The 23685-nt window shown below is 42.5% G+C and overlaps 1 protein-coding gene, 1 long non-coding RNA gene and 1 pseudogene across 2 annotated transcripts in view; 2 read left to right on the top strand and 1 right to left on the bottom strand.

Annotated features, from left to right (window-relative positions):
* LOC132498402 (uncharacterized) overlaps window positions 1-684 on the bottom strand; it is a 128111-nt gene extending 127427 nt beyond the window's left edge. Inside the window, exon 1 of the long non-coding RNA XR_009533757.1 lies at window positions 598-684. This is a non-coding gene — a long non-coding RNA (uncharacterized LOC132498402). The remainder of the gene's footprint in view (window positions 1-597) is intronic.
* A 10500-nt stretch (window positions 685-11184) lies between these two features.
* On the top strand, window positions 11185-12134 carry LOC132498679 (voltage-dependent anion-selective channel protein 3-like; annotated as a pseudogene).
* Window positions 12135-15067: 2933 nt separating this feature from the next.
* STAB2 (stabilin 2) overlaps window positions 15068-23685 on the top strand; it is a 155785-nt gene continuing 147167 nt past the window's right edge. The window contains exons 1-3 of the mRNA XM_060112405.1: window positions 15068-15145; window positions 19065-19198; window positions 21449-21564. Coding sequence (XP_059968388.1) covers window positions 15068-15145; window positions 19065-19198; window positions 21449-21564 — 328 coding nt within the window. The remainder of the gene's footprint in view (window positions 15146-19064; window positions 19199-21448; window positions 21565-23685) is intronic.

Here is a 23685-nt window from a genome sequence, read left to right as displayed (position 1 = left end):
CAAGTAGACGTTTCTCTAAAGAAGATACACAAATGTTCCATAAGCACATAAGGAGATGTTCAACATCATGAATCTTTAAGGAAATGCAAATCAAAATCACAGTGAGACACCACTTCATATCCATTAGGATGTTTTCTAGGAAAAAGTTAAAATAACAAGCGTTGGCCAGGGTATGGAGAAACTGAAACACTTGGGCACTCTTCCTGGGAATATAAAATGCTACTGGCGCTGCGGAAAACATATAGTAGCTCCTCGAAAAATTAAACAGAACTACCAGATGATCCAGCTGTTGGAGGAGGTCACGGAGAGGACGTTGACCACCCATCGACCCTGGCATCGGAAGCTCCTCACCCCTCCCCTGTCCTTGGAATGTGCATTCCGCTTGCCTTCCCTGAACTAGTAGCTGCCCCAAGGACACAGCCTTGAGATAGCAAGGGGTTGTTGAGACCATATGGACAGTATAAGTGACTGAACCCTGTTAAGGCCTCTCTATAAACTTTTAAGATTCTGGCAGGCGGGTGCGGAGATCTGCTCGTCTTGCAGCCCCCGTGTCAAGCCTCATAAGTAAGTCCCTTTGCTTGTTAAAACTGCACTTACCAATCTGGAACCATCTCCCTCTTTCTTGGGTCTCTCCTTGCCTTCAGTGTACAGGGGCCAGTTTCAGATTTTCCCTGGGAAACTCCCAAGTTTTTGAACTGACACCAGCAACTCCGCTCTCGGGAACGTGAGAGGATTTCAATCTAAAATGGACCCGGAGGACAGGAAATGGAGATTCTCAGGCATGCGCCCTGGGAAGAATGGAACTTACCAACTGAGACTGATTTTCCATAAACGCCTGATTTACAGAGGATGGAGACTTATCTCCTGATCAATAAACATCCACCATGAATCTCTCCCCGTCCTCAAGCCAGTGAATTTGCTGATTGGACTCTGGCTGGACTCCCCACTCTTTGCACTACTTGCCCGTAAATATTGATACAACCCACCCCAAACCCTCAGTGACTCACCTGTGGCTTATACAGCATGTGTTTCCCAAACTGCAATTCCTCTGCTATTCCTGAAAAAAACTCAATTTCTGCTCATTTGAGCTTGCCCCAGTTTACCTCTTTATTTGGGGTGAAAGGTATAGACCCAAAAGAATTGAAAGCATGAACTCAAACAGATATCTGTACAACCATTTTCACAGAAGCATTATTCACAATAGCCAACAGGTGGAATCAACCCAAGTGCCCATCAAAGGATGAATGGGTAAACAAAATGTGGATACATATACACTGGAATACTAGTCAGCTTTAAAAAGGAAGGAAACTCTGACACATGATTCAATATGGATGAACCTTGAAGACATTCTGCTAAGTAAATAAGCCAGATGCGAAAGGACAAATATTGTGATTCCACTTATATTCGGCACCTGGAATAGTAGTCAAATTCACAGGGACAGGTAGTAGAATGGTGGTTGCCAGGGGTTGAGGGGAGGGGGGGAAATGGGGAGTTAGTAGTTAATGGGTATGGAGTTTTGTTTTGGGATGATGAAAACGTTCTGGAGATGAATAATGGTTATGTCTACACAACAGTGTAAACATACTTAATGCCACTGAACTGTACACTTAAGAATGGCTAACATGGTAAATTACATGTTATGTATATTTCCCACAATAAGAAAAAGAAAAGAAAATGAATTTCCTTTTAACTTATGTACCCTCGAATTGTATTTTTCTTAGGTCACTGGTCCTCAACTGGAGAGAGAGGCAAAAGAAAAATGAAAGAAGAAAAAATGTCTGGTGCAGATCTCCAGAAAGACTCAGAGAAGCTAGAATAATAGGTCAAAACCAGAATGGACTCAAGTTGAGGAGCTCAAGAATCCTAACAGTTACGTGGCTTGTCTGAGATTACACAGCTCATAAATGGGAGAGCTAACATCCAAACCCTGGAGAATGTATGACAGTTTGGTGATTTTCTCATCTTGGAGTAAGAAGTTGGGAAAGATCTATTTCAAATGGTTTTGGGGTCTTGTCTAAGAGTCTATGATGCTCCACATCCCCCCCTATTCCCAACAAAGGTATTCACTCCAGCAAAGTGTAATGGGGCAAGATGTCCTGGAGAACTGCATAGGCCACCCCAGCTACTGAAGACTACACATCTCCAGGACCAGCCCTAGGCTAGGGCTCCAGTGAGGAATGGGGGCAGGGGGTGGGGGGGTGGGAACGTTAAAGTGAGAGATGGGTGGAGTTAGGGCATAAACCACTGGTTTATGGGTGTCACATTGTTATTTAGGACAGACAATGTGGGGTGTGTGTGTGTGTGTGTGTGTGTGTGTGTGTGTATACTAGACTCTTTTCACAGAGCCTCTTTAAAACTTATCTCCCTTTCATCTGGAATACAAACACAAGGAATAGTCGGTTAACATTTGAAAGCTTCCATCAGAAGCCTAGAGGCCAGAAGTACCCACCAGTTCAGTATCTATGCATCACAGTAACACCAGGTGGTGAATTTAGTATGATACAGATAGGGATGGTTTTTCAATATTGAACTTAATCATGATCATCATCCAATTTTCCTTCCCTGCTGGAACATTCCCATGAGCATACAAAACTGCAGTTATTTCTCACATCTTCCAAAAATCTTTCCTTGACTCATTTCCACCCTCACCAGTTACTGCTTTATTCCTTTGCTCCCTATTTGCTGCAGAACCCAATAAAACAAAAATCCAATTTCTCCATCTCCTCTCATTCTTTCTTAAACCTACTCCATTCAAGTCTTCTTCCCTACCTCTTCACTGAAATTGCTCTTGACAAGTTCACTCAAAACCTCCATATGGCTAAGTCCAGAGACACAGCATTAGTCCTCTCCACCCCTCATCGTTATTGGACACAGGTGAGCACTCCCTCCTGCTTGACCCAGTTCTCTTGCACCTCTTCATATCAGTGTCCCTGGAGCTGTGATCTACTATCTACCTACTCTCACTCCTTTGGTGATGTACCCTGTCCCAAGGCCTTAAATAAAACTTATAGTGCTGGTGATTCTCAAATGTCTATGTAACTCCAGACTCATTTATTCAACTACTGCTTGACATCTCCATTTGGGTATCTAACAGCCATCTCAAACGTATCAGAAAACTGAATTCCTCAATATCTCCTACAAAATACTGCTTTACTCACACCCTCCTATCCCAGTGGATAGCAACTTTATTCTTTGAATTACTCAGGCCAAAAGCGTTGGAATCACCTTTGACTCCTCTCTTTCTTGCTTGCCCCCCATGCAAACTATTGACAAATCTTCTTGGTTCTCCTTGTGAAATATATCAAGAGTCCGGCCCCTTCTCCCCACCTTCATGCTCCACCACGGTTCAAGCCACCATCATCTCTTGCTTGGTTTATTGCAATGCCTGTTGAGAAGCCTCACTTGCTCCTCCAAGGTCCATTCTCAGTATAGCAGCTGGAATGATGGTTTCCTAACAGAAGCCAGATCATGTCTTTCCTCTACTCAGAACCCTCCAATATTTCCCAGAACCCTCACAGAGGTCCTTTACCTTCCACCTCCCACCACCATGTCCACCTAAGGGCCTTTGCTCCTGCTGTCCCCCCTATCTGGAATATTTCTCTTGATTATTCACTCAGCAAATTCCCTCACCAACTTTCAGTTCTTTCTCACATTTCACCTTTTCAGTGAGGAGTACCCTGACTGCCGTACTCAATATGCCTTTTCTAGCTCTCCAAAAATTCTTTACCCAGCCCGGCTGTCTCTGCCTTAAAATTCTTGATAATTTTTTAGCAAAGGGCCCTGCATTTTCATTTTGCACTAGATCCTACAAGTTATGTAGCCAGCCTTCCTTAAAGATCTCTCCTTGCCTCTGTCTTTTTTATTTTTAAAACAAAGCAAACAATAGTACCTTTTCCATAGGAATTTTGAGAGAATTAGGTAATATATGTTAAGAACCAGACATATTAATATATATAAATTCATTCAACAATAATTTACTATTTGTCTACTGTGCATCAGCCACTGTTCTAGGAACTGGGGAAATGTCTAGAGAAAATTGCTTTCATGGAGCTTGTATTCCAGTGAGGGAAAGAAAGCCAGTAACAAACAAGATCCTGTCACATGGGGTGAGTACTATGTGGAGAACTAAAGTGGAGTGGTATGATGCAGTGGTTAGATGACCACTCTTGCTTAGGTGATCAGGGGCAGCTTCTCTGTGAAGTGACATTCAAATGAGAACAGATGACAAGAAAAAGTCAACTGTGCAAAAATCAGAGGGAAGAGCCTTCCAGGCAGAGGGAACAGCAGTTGAAAAGGCCAAAGATGGGAACTAACTTGAGGTGTGGGGGACACAGAACAAAGGCAGGATGAGGGCAGCAGAGTGCATCAGAGAGGGCTTCAGGACAAGGCCAGAGAGAAGACCGGAGCCTAGATCAGGTAGGACCCAAAGCCACAGCGACCGGCTGGTGCTTGGTTAAAAGTGTGATGGCAGGGGCTTCCCTGGTGGCATTGAGAGTCCGTCTGCCGATGCAGGGGACACAGGTTCATGCCCCGGTCCGGGAAGATCCCACATGCCACGGAGCGGCTGGGCCCGTGAGCCATGGCCGCTGAGCCTGCGCGTCTGGAGCCTGTGCTCCACAACGGGAGAGGCCACGACAGTGAGAGGCCCGGGTATAGCAAAAAAAAAAAAAAAAAAAAAGTGTGATGGCAAGTCATTCAAGAGTTTTAAGCTGGGAACATTTGGTCTTACTTATACGTTTAAAAGGTAATTCTGACTGCTATTTGAAAAACGGATTGGGGGGGGCAAAGGTGGAAGGAAGGAGATCAAGTAGAATGTTACAATGCTACTATGATAATGTAAGCCAGAGATGATGGCAGCTTGAACCTGCGTGAGAGTGGTGGGGATGAAGAGAAGCGGTCAGATTCATGCTAGGATTCTAACCACTGAAGGTAGAATCAATAGGAATTGCTGGTACTCTTGGTGGAGAGGAAGAGAAACGAAGATGACTCGAGTAATTGGGAGGATAAATGTTCACAATGATCAAGTAAATATCAAAAATTATCATGTAAATACCAAATAATACCAGCTACTAATAGTTGATTACTAATGAATCCTAATTATGAATTATGATGCTATCTTTTTTTTAAGTCTTTATTGAATTTGTTACAGTATTGCTTCTGTTTTTAATGTTTTGGCTTTTTGGCCATGAGGCATGTGGGATCTTAGCTCCCCAGCCAGGGATCGAACCCACACCCCCTGCACTGGAAGGCAAAGTCTTAACCACTGGACCACCAGGGAAGTCCCTAGGATGTTATCTTGAAATAACATCCTAACTAGAAAGGTGCCCTGAGGATGGTGAATGCCCAGTAAATGTTAGTTGATGGAATGAATGAACTGGGGGGAGGGAGACCACTGACAGGGAGGGAGAGGGGGGAAGCCGGAGAGAAACATTGCCTACTTCACAATTTTGCCTAAAGCAGGACCTGCTGACTGGTCTTCACAAAAAGGAAAAACAAACATCACAAAAAAAGAAAGTTTGCTGCGTGGAAAGATTTGCCCTAACAAAGGAAAAGGAAAGGGCCAAGAGGACAGGGAGACACGTGTTTGGACACATCCCCTGCCTGGGAAAGCTGACTCCTGAAAGGGCCAGGATCTGATGAGTGTGCAGGAAACCCTTTTGCCCTGTCAGTTCCTAGTAACAACCGGGCGCATTTATTTACTCTCTCAAAGCACGATGCAGAGGAACCCGGAGGGGTGTTCAGGGCCAGGTGAAGGCATGGACATTTATTTATCCATCTGTGCATTCAGCACTTTCCATCAGTTGGGAAGCATAAAGGAGAAGCGATGCCATGACCCCAATGTACTGCTACCTGGAGACATAGCACTTCAACCCAAACTAATAGTCTCTTGAGCCCTGGTATCTTATACTCGCAATAATAACCTTCCTATAAATTCAGCCCCTGAGAAATGGCAGTGGACTAAGAGGATGCCTCTCCATGAAGATTAAAAGTTTAAACTATTTCCAAATCATGAATTGTTCTACACAGGTACATGTGGGGTGCACCATGTGAAGTTTAGTCCAATTTTGACTTAAAAGAGTGATATTCTGTATGGTTCAGCCTGATATTTACCTCTGCAGGCTGATGAAATAGTTTAGGCAAAACACCGCCATGACAATAAATCCTAGCTTAAGTATAGCCCCACTACACTCTCCTCAAAATCTCAGAATGTTTGTTTCCTTTGAGAAAGTCATTTTGAGGGATTTAAGCCAATTCAGATTACTCGGGGGAGAAAATAATTTACCTATAGTCCTCTAGGATGCACCCAGATTTCAAGCCAACCACCAAAGGTGTTCAAGGCTTAACAAAATTTGGAGGGAGAGAAATCTTAGGGTGAGAAATGTGAAAAGAAATGGTTTATAATATCCTGTAAATGTGGAGAAGCAGAGTGGATATCATGTCACTCAACCCCCTTATTTTATCACAGAGGTTGAAGGGCTTGCTCGAGGTCAGGGTCAGTGGTTCGGGGCAGAGCTGGAGCCAGACCCTTGTATGTATTGAACCAACTCTCTTTTCTGAACCAATATTCCTCACAGATGGAAAGAGTCTGGGACTCGTGGATTAAAGCCATTTTGTAAGAAACAGAAAAATATTTAACACAAGTTACAAGAATTTGATTTCCCAGGTATCAAAATAATAATCCAAAAGAAAAAGATGTGAAACAAACTCACCAAGAAACAAGGACATTTTAGAATGAGTCAGTGAGAGGAGATTGCTACGGCAGAGCCGACTGGCATCAAGAGCAGAAAGAACTGATTTTGGGCTCAGGGAATTTAAAGAAAAAAGAAGGGTATGTTTCAATAATGTTTGGGGGGTGATGGTGGTATTTTACTTGAACTATCCAACTTGTTTATCTATATAGCTGAGAAATGTTCACTTCTGTGAGTTATTCTGTCAATCATCTGTATTGAGCACTTGCTGTACATCAAGCACTCTTCCAGATCTTTGAGATCTGTCAGTTAAGTAAACAGACAAAAATCCCCGCCCTAAATGAGCATGTATTCTAATTAGGGAGAGAGGCAGCAAATAATAAACGTAATAAACTTGTGGACTGTATGGTGACTCAGAAAGTGATACATGCCAGGGAGATAGAAAAAGATAAGGATAAGGGCTTCCCTGGTGGCACAGTGGTTGAGAGTCCACCTGCCGATGCAGGGGACACGGGTTCGTGCCCTGGTCCGGGAAGATCCCACATGCCGCGGAGCGGCTGGGGCCGTGAGCCATGGCTGCTGAGCCTGCGCGTCCGGAGCCTGTGCTCCACAACGGGAGAGGCCACAACAGTGAGAGGCCCACGCACTGAAAAAAAAAAAAAGAAGCAGCAGCAGCAGGAGTAGCGGGGTGGGAGCTTTCGGTACAGTAGTCTGCATAGGTCTCATGGAGAGGGTGGATTTGAACAAAGGCTTGAAGGAAATGAAGGAGTTAATCAAGTGGCTCTTTAGGGGAAGATTTTTCCCGGACTATACAAGTCATGAAGGGAGAGGCATGCCTGGCAGGTGTGTGCTCCACCACGTGCTCTGTAGAGCTGGTGTGGTACCTGGTCCTAGAGCATGGCTAAGTCCTTTTACATAGAATAGGAAGCCTCAATCCATCCAATTTGCCCAAGTCATGCTACGCCATGGACAACAAGACCAGTAGATCATGCAATGGACCATCTGGAATCGGTGACACTTCAGTTCTGGCCCAAGTGTGCCTGTAGTTGTATGAATCACAACCGTATTCCTTTATATTTGCTCTTCAGGACTTCTGGTGGTCATGACCTTGTCTCACGTGACAACAAGTGGACAGGACTAAATTCAGTTTAGCATTTTAATGACTGAATTAGATGAACCACAGATAATCCATTCACTAGCTTAGGCATCAGCTATCAGAATGGTGGTCTATCATAACAGGCAAAGCAAACGATTAGAGTAAGATTACCTGGCATCTGTTACTAGCTCATGTTAACTTAACTGACACTGAATAAATCACTCAATTCCTTTAGGCCTCCATTTTCATATCTACCAAATCAAGATATCACCTTTTACCCAGTCTATTTCCCACGGTTGTAATAATATTTAAGATATGTGCAAAAGTATGGTGGAAGTTATAATGCACGAGGCAATGTGACTTACCCACTTCTGTGTCCTCAGAGCCCAGTATAGTGTTTGGCGTTCCATAAATGTCTGTTGAATGAATGAAAGAATGAGTTAAATTTACAGTGTGATGGCAACCAAAAAAAAAATCATCCTGTTAACACAGCATACGTCTGTACAATCAAAGGTATTAGGGAGTATTTGGGATAATTGCCTATATAAATCAAGCCAAATAAAATATTACTTAGACTTTTACTTGAAGACTTTTTAAAGAGGTTATTTCAAACCATGATATTAAACTATAGGCTACTCTCAGTTTAGCTTGTTAAGTCCTTTGATTTAGAAAAGTGGAAGCTATTTTTACCCAAAGCAGAGAAAGGAGAAGGGCAAAGAAAAAAAGAATTCAACATTGCTCAGCAGATGGGTACAAGAAAGTGCTTTAAAAAAAAAAAAAACAGAAGAATGTGGGTTTCTTTTTAGTAATTTCTATATCTGGAATATAAACAGCTATCGAATTGTTTCAATGTTGACATGAGATATGAAGGAGAGAAGAACCTATATTGTGCTCTGGCCAAGATGTTTCAGGTGCCAAGAATTCTACCCAATTAGTACACAAAAAGAATATCCAGGAGAATCAACAGCAAGCTATTCCTATAATAAAACTGGATTCCACTGAAAATGCCTACTCAGCATAAAATCCACAAGCTAGAGCAGAAAAATACATCTCTTCTCCTGGGAGACTACCTTTAATGCTACCTGAAATTATGAATTGAGATTCTGAAAGTCTGTTTTGTTAGTTCTGTTTGTTCCACCTTGGCCTGAATTTAAATTTTATCAAGGACCACATTTCCAGATAGTTCTCTCTGATTTTGAAACCGTGGGTAATCATTAGTTAAATCCATTTCACCTGTAATCTGCCTTCACTAATCAAGGTCGTTTTAATTGCTGCTGCAAAAGACTCACATGTCCTCCAAGCTGCATATAGCGTAAACGATAAGATGTTTACCTGAGTCGTCTTCAGGAGCTTGAAGTCAGCTGCGTCTAGTTCGAGCCGAGCTGGTAAAGACCTGTTAGGACCACCGACCCTCCAACTGGGCATGCGCGAGTGTCCGCCCAGTGACCTTTCGAACCTGCGGAGGCCTGTAGCCTAGTTACACCTGCGCAGAATGTCAATTATCACCCCTCTTCCAATCACTTTCCCCACGCTCCCCATGCCTCAAACAGTCTTGCTTCTTTATTAGTTGTCCCGTAGATACCCCGGAGCCGCTTGCCTTCGCGGAGGTGGATTTGAAGTTTGTTCTCCAGTTTCCTCGTTTGGTTGCCTTGCGAATAAGCCCTCTCTTTGCTGCAAACCTCAGCGTTTTCACTAATCAAGGTCGTTTTAATTGTTGCTGCAAAAGACTCACATGTCCTCCAAGCTGCATATGGCGTAAACGATAAGATGTTTACCTGAGTCGTCTTCAGGAGCTTGAAGTCAGCTGCGTCTAGTTCGAGCCGAGCTGGTAAAGACCTGTTAGGACCACCGACCCTCCAACTGGGCATGCGCGAGTGTCCGCCCAGTGACCTTTCGAACCTGCGGAGGCCTGTAGCCTAGTTACACCTGCGCAGAATGTCAATTACCACCCCTTTTCCAATCACTTTCCCCACGCTCCCCACGCCTCAAACAGTCCTGCTTCTTTATTAGCTGTCCCGTAGATACCCCGGAGCCGCTTGCCTTCGTGGAGGTGGATTTGAAGTTTGTTCTCCAGTTTCCTCGTTTGGTTGCCTTGCGAATAAGCCCTCTCTTTGCTGCAAACCTCAGCGTTAGCGTTTTGGCTTGCTGTGCAGCGAGCAAGACGAACCTGGTTCGGTAACGATTTCTCAGGCTGAAAGTTTTCAGGGATGTAGTATTGTTTTCCCTTTTCTAAGTTTTTACTTCCCAAAGCACCGTCTTCACTTGGAAAAATTCTAGGAGTTCTTGGATTTGTTGAACCTACATGAAGCAACTTTTTCAATTTTCTAGATAGCTGCTCAAGAGAGACCAACAGGTAGCTGCTGTTCCGAGCTCTTTTTCTTCCTTAGTCTAGCAAAAATTGCAGGGAGAATGAAAAATAAATCTTGACCAGAAAACTCACCTTATATATCAATTTCTGGCCTTTTTTATTCCCCTGCAAAGCAAAAGATACAATTGATTCCCCAGTAAACAGGTTTGTTCTACTTCAGAAGCATAAGCTTTGACCCGTTGGCCATCTCACAAGGTCCAGAAATATCTTGTTCAAGATTCAAGATCCAAAGCAGGTCCTGTAGATAATGCTTCAGCATCAACCAATGGCTTCACACTGCCTGGGTTCAAGTCTCCGCTCCACTACTAGCCTTGTGACCTTGGACAAGTGAGTAAACCTCTGTCTGCCTCAGTCTCATCTGCAAAGTGGGGATAGTATATGATAATACCTCTGTCCTAGGCTTGTGGTGAAGATTGAGTTAAAAGTTTAGAGCGTCTGGCATATGTGAAAGGTATGTGTGTGTTTGTGATGGTGGTGAGGAGGACGGTAATGTTGGTGATGGCGAGGACGATGATTCTCCCTCCTTGGAATGCTGGTCAGGGCACACGTGAAATGCTTTATAAGTCGAAGTGACCAAGGGCTAATGTCTCGGTAACTGGCGTGATGCAGAGAAAGAACTACTAACAACTCAGAATGCTATAGCCGTAGGGGATGCACAACAGTATTACCCAGGAAGTGTCCCAGCCCCTCTTTTGCCTTTTCCAATATGGGAAAAGTTTCCACATTCCAATCAGGAAATTAATCCTCTCACCCAAGAGGAAACTATCACCTCTCATGTTGTCACCACTGAGGACAGATCGCGGGGGCAAAGGAGGTGAGTACTAGTCGAGGGGGACATAAGGAGGAAGCAATGAGAGAGCAGGAGGGCAGCCCTGGGCAGGGAAAAGCCATTCCCAGGTCTTAAGTAACTGCCAGCAGCTTAATAGGGGATATTGGAGACAACAAACTGCCTGTGTAGTATTGTTGATTTAAAATCCTTGTCTGGCTTCAGCGGGGCCCTGGTGGAGCGAACGGGCCATCCTGTCAGAGATATGTGTAACACACCGACTTACTGTGACCTAGGAAAGTCTGCCAAGGATGTCTTCAGCAAAGGATATGGGTTTAGCGTGGTCAAAATAGCTCTGAGAACCAAATTATGTAGTGGAGTGGAATTTTCTACTTCTGGTCATGCTTACACTGTTACAGGGAAAGCATCAGGCAACCTAGAAACCAAATACAAGATGTGTAACTATGGACTGACCTTCACCCAAAAGTAGAACACAGACAATACTCTTGGGACAGAAATCTCTTTGGAGAATAAGTTGAAACTCAACTCAAGTTCATTCAACTCAACACATAAGTTCAACTCAAGGGTTGAAACTGATTCTTGATACCATATTTGTCCTGAACACAGGAAGGAAGAGTGGGAAATTGAAGGCCTCCTATAAACAGGATTGTTTCAGTCTTGGCAATAATGTTGATGTAGATTTTTCTGGACAAACCATCTATGGCTGGGCTGTGTTGGCCTTTGAAGGTTGGCTTGCTGGCTATCAGATGAGTTTAGACACAGCCAAATCGACACTGTCACAGAATACTTTCACCCTGGGTTACAAGGCCGCAGACTACCCGCTACATACTCACATGAAGGATGGCATTGAATTTGGAGGGTGGATCTACCAGCAGGTGAACAAGACGATTGAAACATCAATAAACCTCGCGTGGACGGCTACATACTCACATGAAGGATGGCATTGAATTTGGAGGGTGGATCTACCAGCAGGTGAACAAGACGATTGAAACATCAATAAACCTCGCGTGGACGGCAGGCAGGAACAGCACACGTTTCGGCATCGCTGCCAAGTACAAGCTAGATTGTAGAACTTCTCTATCTGCTAAAGTAAATAATGCCAGCCTGATTGGACTGGGTTATACTCAGACCCTTCGACCAGGGGTGAAACTGACCCTGTCAGCTCTCATCCATGGAAAGAACTTCAGTGCATGAGGACACAAGGTCGGGCTGGGATTTTTTTTTTTTTTTTTTTTTTTGTGGTATGCGGGCCTCTCACTGTTGTGGCCTCTCCCGTTGCGGAGCACAGGCTCCGGATGCACAGGCTCAGCGGCCATGGCTCATGGGCCCAGCTGCTCCGCGGCATGTGGGATCTTCCCAGACCGGGGCACGAACCCGTGTCCGCTGCATCGGCAGGCGGACTCTCAACCACTACGCCACCAGGGAAGCCCAGTGGTAGGGATTTGAAATAACTTGAAGAACCTCTGTTCATAGCAATCAAATGAGCCTCACAGAAATAAAACTATTCAATTTCAAAACAAATCCACGTATTTAGAAATGTTTCTAATGCAACTAATAGATAAAGTGTATGAACAGGTCCTGAACTGCGGAATCCCCATGGCCACTGGCAAGCTAACTTCTACATCCTCGTAATTTAAAAATGAAACATTCAGGGCTTCCCTGGTGGCGCAGTGGTTGGGAGTCCGCCTGCCGATGCAGGGGACATGGGTTCATGCCCCGGTCCGGGAAGATCCCACATGCCGTGGAGCGGCTGGACCCGTGAGCCATGGCCGCTGGGCCTGCGTGTCCGGAGCCTGTGCTCCGCAGCGGGAGAGGCCACAGCAGTGAGAGGCCCGAGTACCACAATAAATAAATAAATAAATAAAAATTCCAGTTCTAACACTTAAAAAAAAAAAAAAAAAATGAAACATTCAACCTGCTAAAATCTAGGATAGTATTTCCCTAGGCAAGAGCAATAGAACATAGATCTGGAGGTGCTAAGGTTAATTTGCAAAGAGAAAACATCTCTTGGTCTAAAAGTTCTGGAAAATACTGCTTTAAGCAAAGTTGAACTGTTTTTGTTTGGTTTTGTTACCTTATGTTTTACTGAGGGATGTCTCAGAACCTTTAATGAGCTAATGAGCATGGTCAATCCCCAAGAAAGGGACGGCAGAGGCAGGGTTTTCCAAATTATCTGATAGAATTCTTCCCCAGCACCCCCTGCAGCATCTTCCACAATTATTTAGGAAATGCAAGTATGGTTCATTCTCCCCCCTCCAGGAATCTAACCCATTCCAAGACCCAGACACTTATCTGTGTTCTTCAGAGAGAAAACAATCCAAAAAAAGCCTCCAATTTCTTTCCTGCATGTATTAGTTAAGGTAACACAGCTGCTATAACAGATTAACCTCAATCTCATTGACTTCACACAATGAAATTTAAGTTTTCCTTAAGCAGCAGTCATCCATGCAAGTGGAATCACCTAGGAAGCTTTGAAAAATACAGTTTCTGTGCCCCACCCCAAGACGTACTGATTTGATTTTTCTGGAGTAGGGTAGACATTGGAGAAAAAAAAAAATTTAAGCATCTCCAAAATTCTAAATGAGGTTGAAATCCACTGAACCAAGGGATTGTAAGGACTTCCTCATCTGGCGTCTTCTCATTCAGACCCCTGGGTTAGCCTCTGAAGGGCTTATCTGTACCAGAATTTTCTTGGATTATTGATCAATATAATGTAATGTTATTTCAAAACTCCAGAGAGAAAGATTTTGCAGAGTAAGGATTATTTAACCAAAACTAGTCTCTAACTGCCAGTCTCCCAATCAACTCAGTGTCATGAGATGTACCCTTATAAGCCTGTCTTGTTGATTAGCACAGATGTTATCCTTTGTGTTACTCGGCCTGACAGTTTTCTATCATGTCAATGAGACCAGAGCACCACCTGCTACTTATTCATTAGCTATTGTTTTAAGCAGTAGAGGGTAGTGGTTAACAGTACTGGATCTAGAGTCACCCAGTTTGAAAACTGGATCCTTACCTACTAGCTGTGTGACCTTGGAAAAGTTGCCTAACCTCTCTGCCTCGGTTGCCACATCTATAAAATGGAGAGAACAATCCTATTTCACCAAGAATTATGGGGATTAAATAGGTTAATCCATGGAGAAGTCTAACATAGTGAGAAGCACATAGTAAGTTTTCAACAAATGTTGGCTATTGTTATTTTTCTTACTTTCAAATGCAGGTCTCTGCTCTAAGCTGCTGGGGACACAGAAGATGAAGGCTAGTCCCTCTCTGCAAGGAATTCACAACTGGGCACAGGAGACAGACATACAGACCAGAGAATTATGATGGATATGACTGGGCTTTCGTAGAATGATGTGCTAAATGCTGGGAAGGTCTCCAAGATGATATTGGAGGAGCGGGACAGGAAGCCTTCCTGGAAGAGATGCCATTAGATCTGGGCCACAAAGGGTAAGATAAGACCTACAGATTCAGTTATTTGCTACTGAAGTGACCTGGAATAGGGGAGAGGATGGGTCAAAAACCCAACCAATGGCATCTGCAAAGAGACATTTCTTCGTGGTAGAGTTTGCCACCATCCTTGTCCAAGTCAAGGACCTGGCCTTCTGCAACATCCCCTCCATGCCTGGAACTGTGCCCATTTATGGGCATCCCTGCTTAAACTGCCTGATGGCAAGCTCAGACCTTTGCATTCAGGGGGAGAGGCCTGCAGTTTTCCATGGTGTGGCTGCGTAAATGTTGGCAGGGCCTGGGGCCAGAAGTAGGCAGGACCAGAGGCGGATGGGCAGGGCAGTAGGACGCAGGAGCTTTTTCTTGGGAGTTTATAAGGCACAAAAATTCCGGACCATGTCTCTGCCTCGGCGCCTTGAGGATATCCTGTCATTGAGCCAGACGTGTATGCAGTTGAGAGTGGCCGATTTCACCACGACCCCTAGATTGGCCATTTTTCCTGTCTAGAGGCAGTTCTCACAGATCATCTGTTTCAATTCAGGAAAAGGAGAGGAAAAGATTTAAAAGCAAACACTGAAATGAGAAAGAATTCACTGGGCGTTCATCAGACTAAGTTAATGTAGCTAAATAGTCCTGACAGGTGCCTGACGTGGAGAAGAAGCAAATATTTCCTCACCATGCTACAAATTTTAATACTTCTTTTTCTTGGATTGGCGGCACAAAATCTCTGTTCCCTGCCTGAAACTGCAGAGCAGGTAAGATGAAACTTGCGTTTTTTTAAAAATGTGTTTACGTTCACGATTGTGTATATAAACTTTTTTGCTTTCCTACGTTGTCGTAGGTAAATGGTACTATCTGGACTTCACAAAATAGAAAGCTTGTGGAGAATAGGGTGCTAATGGGGATCCGTCTGAAGGGGTGCTAACCCAGTTCTATTCCTGTGTTAAAACGCCATTGTTGGGATCTCTGATTTAAGTGCTAACATCCCTCTATCCACTGTGGATTTTGCTATCCTTTTGGCCGGTTTGCTTTAATGAATACCTCCTATTGCATCATTCTGAATGTAGAAAATAACAATGGCTGTAGATAGCTGAGTAGAGAGGAGTTCTGGGGAATTCCAGGTTGGGTGATAACTGACTGAGAAACACAGTGTCACCAAATGTGCCAGGAATCCATCCATCTACCTACCATGAGTTGAGTAGAAGTACCCAGGGCAGTCGAATGGATAGTCCTTGTGAAGGACACCAGCACTCCTGCCTGTCCAGCAGGCTCACGTGAGTTGTCCTCCTAGAGCAGGTTCAATACCAGTTCTGCAGTAAGTCCAGGCTAAAGGAGGGTATGTGAGGGACTTCCCTGGCAGTCCAGTGGTTAGGGCTCCATGCTTCCACAGCAGGGGGCATGGGTTCAGTCCCTGGGTGGGGAACTAAGATCCTGCATGCTGTGCAGCCAAAAATAAAAATAAATAAAGGGGAGGTATGGGAGAGGCAATCTGAGTGATTTATTTAAAATGTATTTCACGAGATAGGATTTCTGCTCTATTAGTAATAAACATGATTCTGCATCTGTGCCAGGCAATTATTTTTACGTATGTATACACTCTTTTTTCATATTCCTTTCCATTATGGTTTATCACAAGATACTGGGTATAGGTCTCTGTGCCATTCAATAGGACCTTGTGATTTATCCATTCTCTATAGAATAGTTTGCATCTGCCAATCCCAAACTCCCAATCCATCCCTCCCCTATCCCCCCACCCCCTTGGCAACCACAATTCTGTTCCCTATGTCTGTGAATCTGTTTTGTGCCAGACACATTTTTATCAACACCAATTTTACTGCAGTTGGCTATACTCTGATAAGATTTTTCACTGAAACATTGGAAGATGGCATAAGGGTTAAGTGCTCCAGCTATGAGGTTAGATAGGGGCAAGTTTGAACTGGGGCTTTTCTTTGTTTATCAACTATTTGAGGACCAGTCACTGCCCCATGGCTTACTAGCTGTTGAACCCTGAGCGTGTTTCTTTGTCCCTCTAAGCTTCAGTTTCTCCCCATCATTGCTCCACAGACAGCAGTAATTGTCATCCACATCACCACCATCATCATCATTGTTGAGTGCTTGCTTTAGTACACAAGTCAGGCCTTGACTGACTTTAAAGCTGAGTTTACTTTTTAGATGGGACTGTACTGAGAGAGAGAATGAGTCTTTCCATTTGAAAAGGACAATTTGAAGATCAAGGGGTTCCTTGAAGAGAGAGTATTCTGGCTTACTAAGAAAAGAGAAAGTACTGTCACCCCATAAACTTATCCAAATGGGAAACCCTAATGTAAAGAAAATCCTGCTTAAAAGAAGTGTAGATATGCCCTAACCATTAATGGGAATTAATTCAAACAATATCTAAGAGTGGCTTTTATTATTTCACAAAGAACATTCTAGTGCTGTTTTGGTTCATAATGATCACCAAATGAAAACTGCCCGTAAAAACAGATTTTGTTTTCTATACACCACTATACAGTATGGGGAAGAGCAATGACTGATCAAGGAATCATAAGGCCACTAACTGACAGTGTGACCTTGGGCAAGGCACTGGACCTACCCCCACCTCAGTTTTCTCCCCACTAAAATGAGGATGATGATACCTCCCCTACTTGTCTTTAAGGTGGTCAAGATCAAATAAGATGATGCCTTTGGAAGTGTGCATAACTATATATTGCCCTGTAAATGTAAGCTTTCTTCTTATACAGCCTTTACATATTTCAATGAACTTAGAAGTAGTTATTTTCCCACCACCCGTAACCTAATGCTGGGCCCAGGGGATAAGCTGTGGGATGACAAAGAAATAGGAGAGGTGGTCCTCTCCAGCAAGGGGTTTTTAAGTGGAGAGAAAGACAACAGAATGTGCTCCACTGTCCAGCCATAGGGAGAAGTCGAGAAAAGGAAGAGAAATGAGTGTGGTTTTGTGGACGTGGTGTTACACAGGGTGTTGAGGTGTGGATAGCCAAGGGGAGGGGAAAGAACACTCCGATGAGGAGAGGCAACAAGCCAAACACAGGTAAGAACAGAAATGTCACAGGAACACGCATTTATGGCCTATGATAGTCTAGATACTGGACTAGGTGATTTGTGTGTGTTAGATCACTCAAGTCTCAATAACCTGCAGGGTGGTTATTAATATCCCCCCTTTACAGCTGATGGCAAAAAATAAGGAATTCATTCAAGACTGTGTGCTTAGCAAGATACAAAGGTTGATTCTAAACTTAGATCTTCTGAGCCTCAAGTTCAGTGTCTCCTCATTGTACAAAGCTGCTGCTTCTTAAGCTTGATGGGGAGATGAAGGAAACTTGAGAAAGAGGATTATATCCATGAAGGGATCAGCACCAAGGTCGTGGACGAGGGATCCTGAAGACAAGGCCAAAGTGTATCTGTGTCATTCACTTTAACAGTGAATTCTCTGCCACCTGATGTTGCCAAGTGATTATTTCTAGTGTGTCTGTGATTTCCCACAAGTCATTCATTCAAATGTCCATTGACAGATGAATGGACAAAGAAGATGTAGCACATATATACAATGGAGTATTACTCAGCCATAAAAAGAAATGAAATTGAGCTATTTGTAATGAGGTGGGTGGACCTAGAGTCTGTCATACAGAGTGAAGTAAGTCAGAAAGAGAAAAACAAATACCACATGCTAATGCATATATATGGAATCTAAAAATAAAAATGGCACTGATGAACCTAGCTGCAGGGCAGGAATAAAGATGTAGACAGAGAATGGACTTGTGGACACAGGGTGGGAGGGGGAAACTGGGGCGAAGTGAGAGTAGTATCAACATGTATACACTACCGAATGTAAAGTCGTTAGCTAGTGGGAAGCAGCAGCGTAGCACAGGAAGATCAGCTCAGTGCTTTGCGATGACCTAGAGGGGTGGGATAGGGAGGGTGGGAGAGAAGCTCAAGAGGGAGGGGATATGGGGACATAGGTATGCATATGGTTGATGCACTTTGTTGTACAACAGAAACTAACACAGTATTGTGAAGCAATTAACTCCAATAAAGAGCTATTTAAAAAAAGTCAAATATTTACTAAGCACTACTATGTGCTAAACACTGCTCCAGGTGCTTAAGGTACAGCAGAGAACAAGACAGGAAAAAATCTCTGCTCTTACAGAGCCCACGTTCTAGCTGGATTATCATCAGAAGATTGCAAACATCTTTAGAGCAGGAACTGTATGCTTCACAGCGTTTAGCACCCAAACTAGACTATTCCTATGGAATCAATGCTGAAAGAATATTCTTGAGACCTATTGATCTATGATCAATTGAACTTGAATAATCTGCTTACAGTTTCCCATTTGAAAAGTGTACCCTGCAGTATCCTTCAGTTTTCCCACTTGGATATGTGTAAATAGTGACATTGCTCTACTTTGCTAGACTCCAGACTTGAGATCAGTTATGGCAAATGGGTGGTATGAGCAGCACCTTCCCTTGCCCACAGCCGAGGAAGACATTGCTTGTTGATTCCAACACTCCTTGCAGATAAGACGGAAAGACCCACCAATCATTACCAATCAACCTCATTGCCATCCCTGCCGTTTCATTTACATGAAGCTAATGGAGAAGATTGGCCAACCCAGGCTCTGCTAATGGGACTTGATTTTTTTTTTAATGTTTTCACAGGCAAAAAGATGTGATAAGAAGTCTCTCCTTACAATTAGGACTGAGTGCCGATCCTGCTCACTCAACTTTGGAATGAAATGCCCAGATGGTTACACCAAAATTACCAATGGCACCATAGGGATCCGAGATTGCAGGTACTCATTATGAGAAAATGTGTGTGCTGGAGTCTTGGAACTCAAAGGATTGTGAATCCAAATTGAAACTTCCCAATTCAAAAACTACAAAGCATTTCCATGATTTTCTCTTACTCTAAGGTTACATTGAACACAAACTTCAGTAACTTACAACTATGACCTTGAGTCTAAAAAATATATTACAATTCATGTTTTCATACAAAATTGCAGAAAAATACTCTGCCTTCATCTTGCCCTTCTTTCTTTTGAAAATCTGGGGTTTGTTTCCTTTGGAAAAGGTTCTAGTCAGAACATGTTAAAAGCCTTGGGTCTGATAGTCATCTTACAAACTAGCTATGCACCCTGATACTAATTAGAACCCCAAGAAGGGAGACAAAGGAGTTACAGCTTTCTTGCATTGTATGTGAGTGTAGCATTCTTGAAGCCCTCTTAGGATTCACAACTCTCATAATCAAGGTTAATCCTTGCAAAGGATGACAAGCAGTTCTGCCCACCAGCTCCTGGATGCAGCCAAGCAGCTCAAATGCAAACACAAATTTTAATTTACTCAGTCTACTAATTCAAAAATGAGACAGTGCTCAATGAGTTTGCTTTTAATTCAGGGGTGAAGAATTAGAAGAATTTTGTATAAAATGAAACCATTAACACTGTTATATCACACTGTTTTAAACTCACGTTTGCTTAATGCAACTGTACTATATCCTAAAACCCCAAGTCATCATTTTTAACAGAAGTTTCCCAACATTACCTGGCCTGGAATTAGCAAGCATATGCAGCAGTTAACCACTTAGTTACCAAAGTGGGCACACATGTGTGACCAGATTCCCTGAGAAAGTACATCAGAAAGCTTTGGGGTTCAAGGTTAAAATTATATGGGGACTTTACTGAGAACTTTTTATGCTGATTTTTTTTTCATGGCTGAAGTGTGTACTTGGTTATGTATCCCACCCCACCTTCCCCCCACTTCCCAGACACACAGCAGATAAGATTATTACATTCAGGCTGTCTGTTTTAGAATTGAGAATTTTGATCTGTCCTTCAGCTATGCTGAAACAAACCCAAGACTGGCTTTTTTATATAAATTTTTTTAATTGTAGTTGAATTCCAATGTTGTGTTAGTTTCAGGTGTACAGCAAAGTGATTCAATTATAAATATACATATATATTATCTTTCATGTTCTTTTCCCTTATAGTTTATTACAAGATACTGAATATAGTTCCCTGTGCTATACAGTGGGTCCTTATTATTTATCTACTTTATATATAGTAGTGTGTATCTGTTAATCCCAAACTCCTAATTTATCCTCCCCCCCCACCACTTTCCCCTTTGGTAGCCATAAGTTTGTTTTCTATGCCAAGACTGGTTCTTGAGGGGGCATTTTGGTTCTCTTTTGGGCTCCCCCTGTCCCCTTGTTTGTGAAGAGATGTCCCTGCCAATATGCTCAACCTTTCAAAGAAATCATCAACTCTATCTCCAACTCGACTGCCCATAAAGCCAGTAAATCTTTGGTGAATCAACTACATTCCAGGGACTGGTTTAGGAGTACAACCTTGAACTCACCATCACACTATTCTTAACAGCCCAATAGTAAGAAGTGATATTCATGGCTCTAGATACACTGACATCAAGTCCTAGAATAAGTCATCCATACAGAGATCCCTGTAAATAGACAAGCATTTAACCTCTGTAGACTAGCTATTCCAGAACTGTTCCTCAGCTGGTACAAAAACTGTTCTAAGGAACTCACGATTATATCAAGAAAACTGTGGCAAATATTGCTCACTACATTACAACACCTCTCACAGAAATTTTCTATCTAAGGTATATGCAAAAAATGTGCAAACCCTGAATGGTCAGTTTATTTTAAATCCCCAGGTACTGTGCATCACAAAACTCTTGATCTTTCCCTTCTTGCATTGGCTGCTAGGACACTCAGTGACGAGTCTGAAGCCCACCTCTAGCATGTGCCTAGAACCTAGCATCATTTCTTTCATCTACTAACTTCACTTCTAACGTTTTAGATATTTCACCCTTATTTTCATCCTTTCCTGATTTTTTCATGTTTCTTACAATTAAGGATGAATCATGATTATGCTTTATTTTATCTAGGAAGCAAAATGTGCTCAATCTACATACTTTAAAATATAGGCAAGTATAAAGACCTAAATAAAAATCTATGGAAATCTTGCTGCCCAGAGTTCACTGCGTTGCCCTAATTATGGGTTAATGTCCTCTCTTTACCCTCCAAGGTACACCTTTGAGGTCAGAACATACTCGCTGTCTCTCCCTGGATGTCGCCATATCTGTAGGAAGGACTATCTCCAGCCTCAGTGCTGTCCAGGCTACTGGGGCCCAGACTGCATGGGTAAGTGGCACAACACTTTCCTTTGATGGTATTTGGTTCTCAATGTCTCGTTTTACAGAAAATCAAGAGGAAGGAAGCCTGATAAAAGAGAATGTTAGCATCTTTTTCTAGAAATTTCCATCTCCGTCTATATGTAGAAAATCTTTCTAGCCCTGTCAGCTTTTACATCGATATCTGCTTTCCTCCATTTAGAGATCTCTCTTTAAGACAATTCCTTTACAAGTCAGAAAAGGGGACAATTGAAAGGATATCCATTTCTATAAAAAAGAGTATTGACCATAGAGAGGAAGTAAAACTGCTGGGCTATTATAACCTCAATACAATTTTCTTTAAGAAGATATTTGATTACAATACCTCAAAGACTGTAGTTATTGTTTAGCAACCAAGATAATCATTAACTCTTCTAAAACTTTGTCTTAGGATGCAATATCAAACTCTGTAATGGTCAGGTTCCATTGTAAGAAAAACCACTAGCCAAACCTGAGTCAATGGTATAGTTAGACTTCTCTGGTCAAGCATAGCATTTGTCAGCTGAAATTGAACTTCTATCCTGATTAAAGATGTTAACACTCAAGTAGTGACTAAGTCCCTGATATGACATGCAAATTACGTGAGATCCCTTTTGGGGCAGGAGTGATAGTAAAAATCAGGCGTTTTAATCATGAATTGACCATTTGTTTTCCATCTTCTAAGATGTAATGAAAACATCTCCTTAACGATCTAAATACTTAAAGGGAGAGATTATTTCTCTTTTGCTTTGTTTTTCTTGTTAAAATAACATAAGCAAATTGTACACAGCTTGTAAAGTTTAGAAAGGTATAAAGAAAGAAAAAATAGTGACCTGTATTCTGCCGCACATAGAAAACTATAAGTAGTTTGGCTTATTTCCTTGGTTTTTTTTTTCCATATGGCTTCTAAATAGTTGAGCCCACATTATATGCATAATGTTTCCTCCTGTTTTTTTAACTAATGATTAAATGAATAATAGCATCCATTTACTCCATATTGCTGACATTAGGTAATAGAGAAGTAGTTGGCCTATATAATGATTTAATTCTTAAAGCAAATCTTTAAGTTAGATTTTTTTATCCCTATTTTTCCTATGAGGAATCTAATTTAAAGATGATCTCTGGCTCCTTCGGGCTGGTAAGTGAAGCAAGTTCAAGTTCGGGGCTTCCTGGCACCAAAGCCTGCTCTCTTTCTACTCTGTCCCACTGCCTGGAGCAGAACTTGTCTTAAAAAAAAAAAAGAGAGAGAGAGAGAGAGGTAGAGTCCCCAATGTATTTCTAATTTCTCTTTTTTTCTGTATTTTGTATTTTATTTTTTCCCATTTTAAAAATTTTTTATTATTTTTTATATAAATTTATTTTTATTTATTATTTTTGGCTGTGTTGGGTCTTCGTTGCTGTGCATGGGCATTCTCTAGTTGCGGCAAGTGGGGGCTACTCTTCGTTGTGGTGCGCGGGCTCTAGAGTGCATGGGCTTCAGTAGATGTGGTGCTTGGGCTCAGTAGTTGTGGCTCGTGGGCTCTAGAGCACAGGCTCAGTAGTTGTGGCACATGGGCTTAGTTGCTTCACGACATGTGGGATCTTCCCGGACCAGGGCTCAAACCTGTGTCCCCTGCACTGGCAGGTGGATTTTTAACTACTGTGCCACCCTGGAAGCCCCCCATTTTTTTAAATTGAGGTATAGCTGCTGTACAGTATTATATGTTACAGGTATACAATATAGTGATTCACAATTTTTAAAGGTTACACTCCACTTATAGTTATAAAATACTGGCTGTGTTCCCTGTGTTGTACAATATATCATTGTAACTTATTTTATACCTAATAGTTTGTACCTCTTAATCTCCTACCCCAATATTGCCCCTCCCCCCTTTCTTCTCCCCCACTGGTAACCACTAGTTTATTCTCTATATCTGTGAGGTTGCTTATATTCACTAGTTTGTTGTATTTTTTAGACTCCACATATAAGTGATACCTTGCAGTATTTGTTTTTCTCTGTCTGACTTATTTCGCTGAGCATAATACCCTCCAAGTTCATCCATGTTGTTGCAAATGGCAAAATTTCATTCTTTTTTTATGGCTGAGTCATATTCCATTGTGTGTGTGTGTATAT

This window comes from Mesoplodon densirostris, chromosome 11 (genome assembly GCF_025265405.1).
Source record: "Mesoplodon densirostris isolate mMesDen1 chromosome 11, mMesDen1 primary haplotype, whole genome shotgun sequence".
NCBI lineage: Eukaryota > Metazoa > Chordata > Mammalia > Artiodactyla > Ziphiidae > Mesoplodon > Mesoplodon densirostris.
Note: the sequence above shows the minus strand (reverse complement) of the source record. Positions and strands in the feature narration are given on the sequence as shown.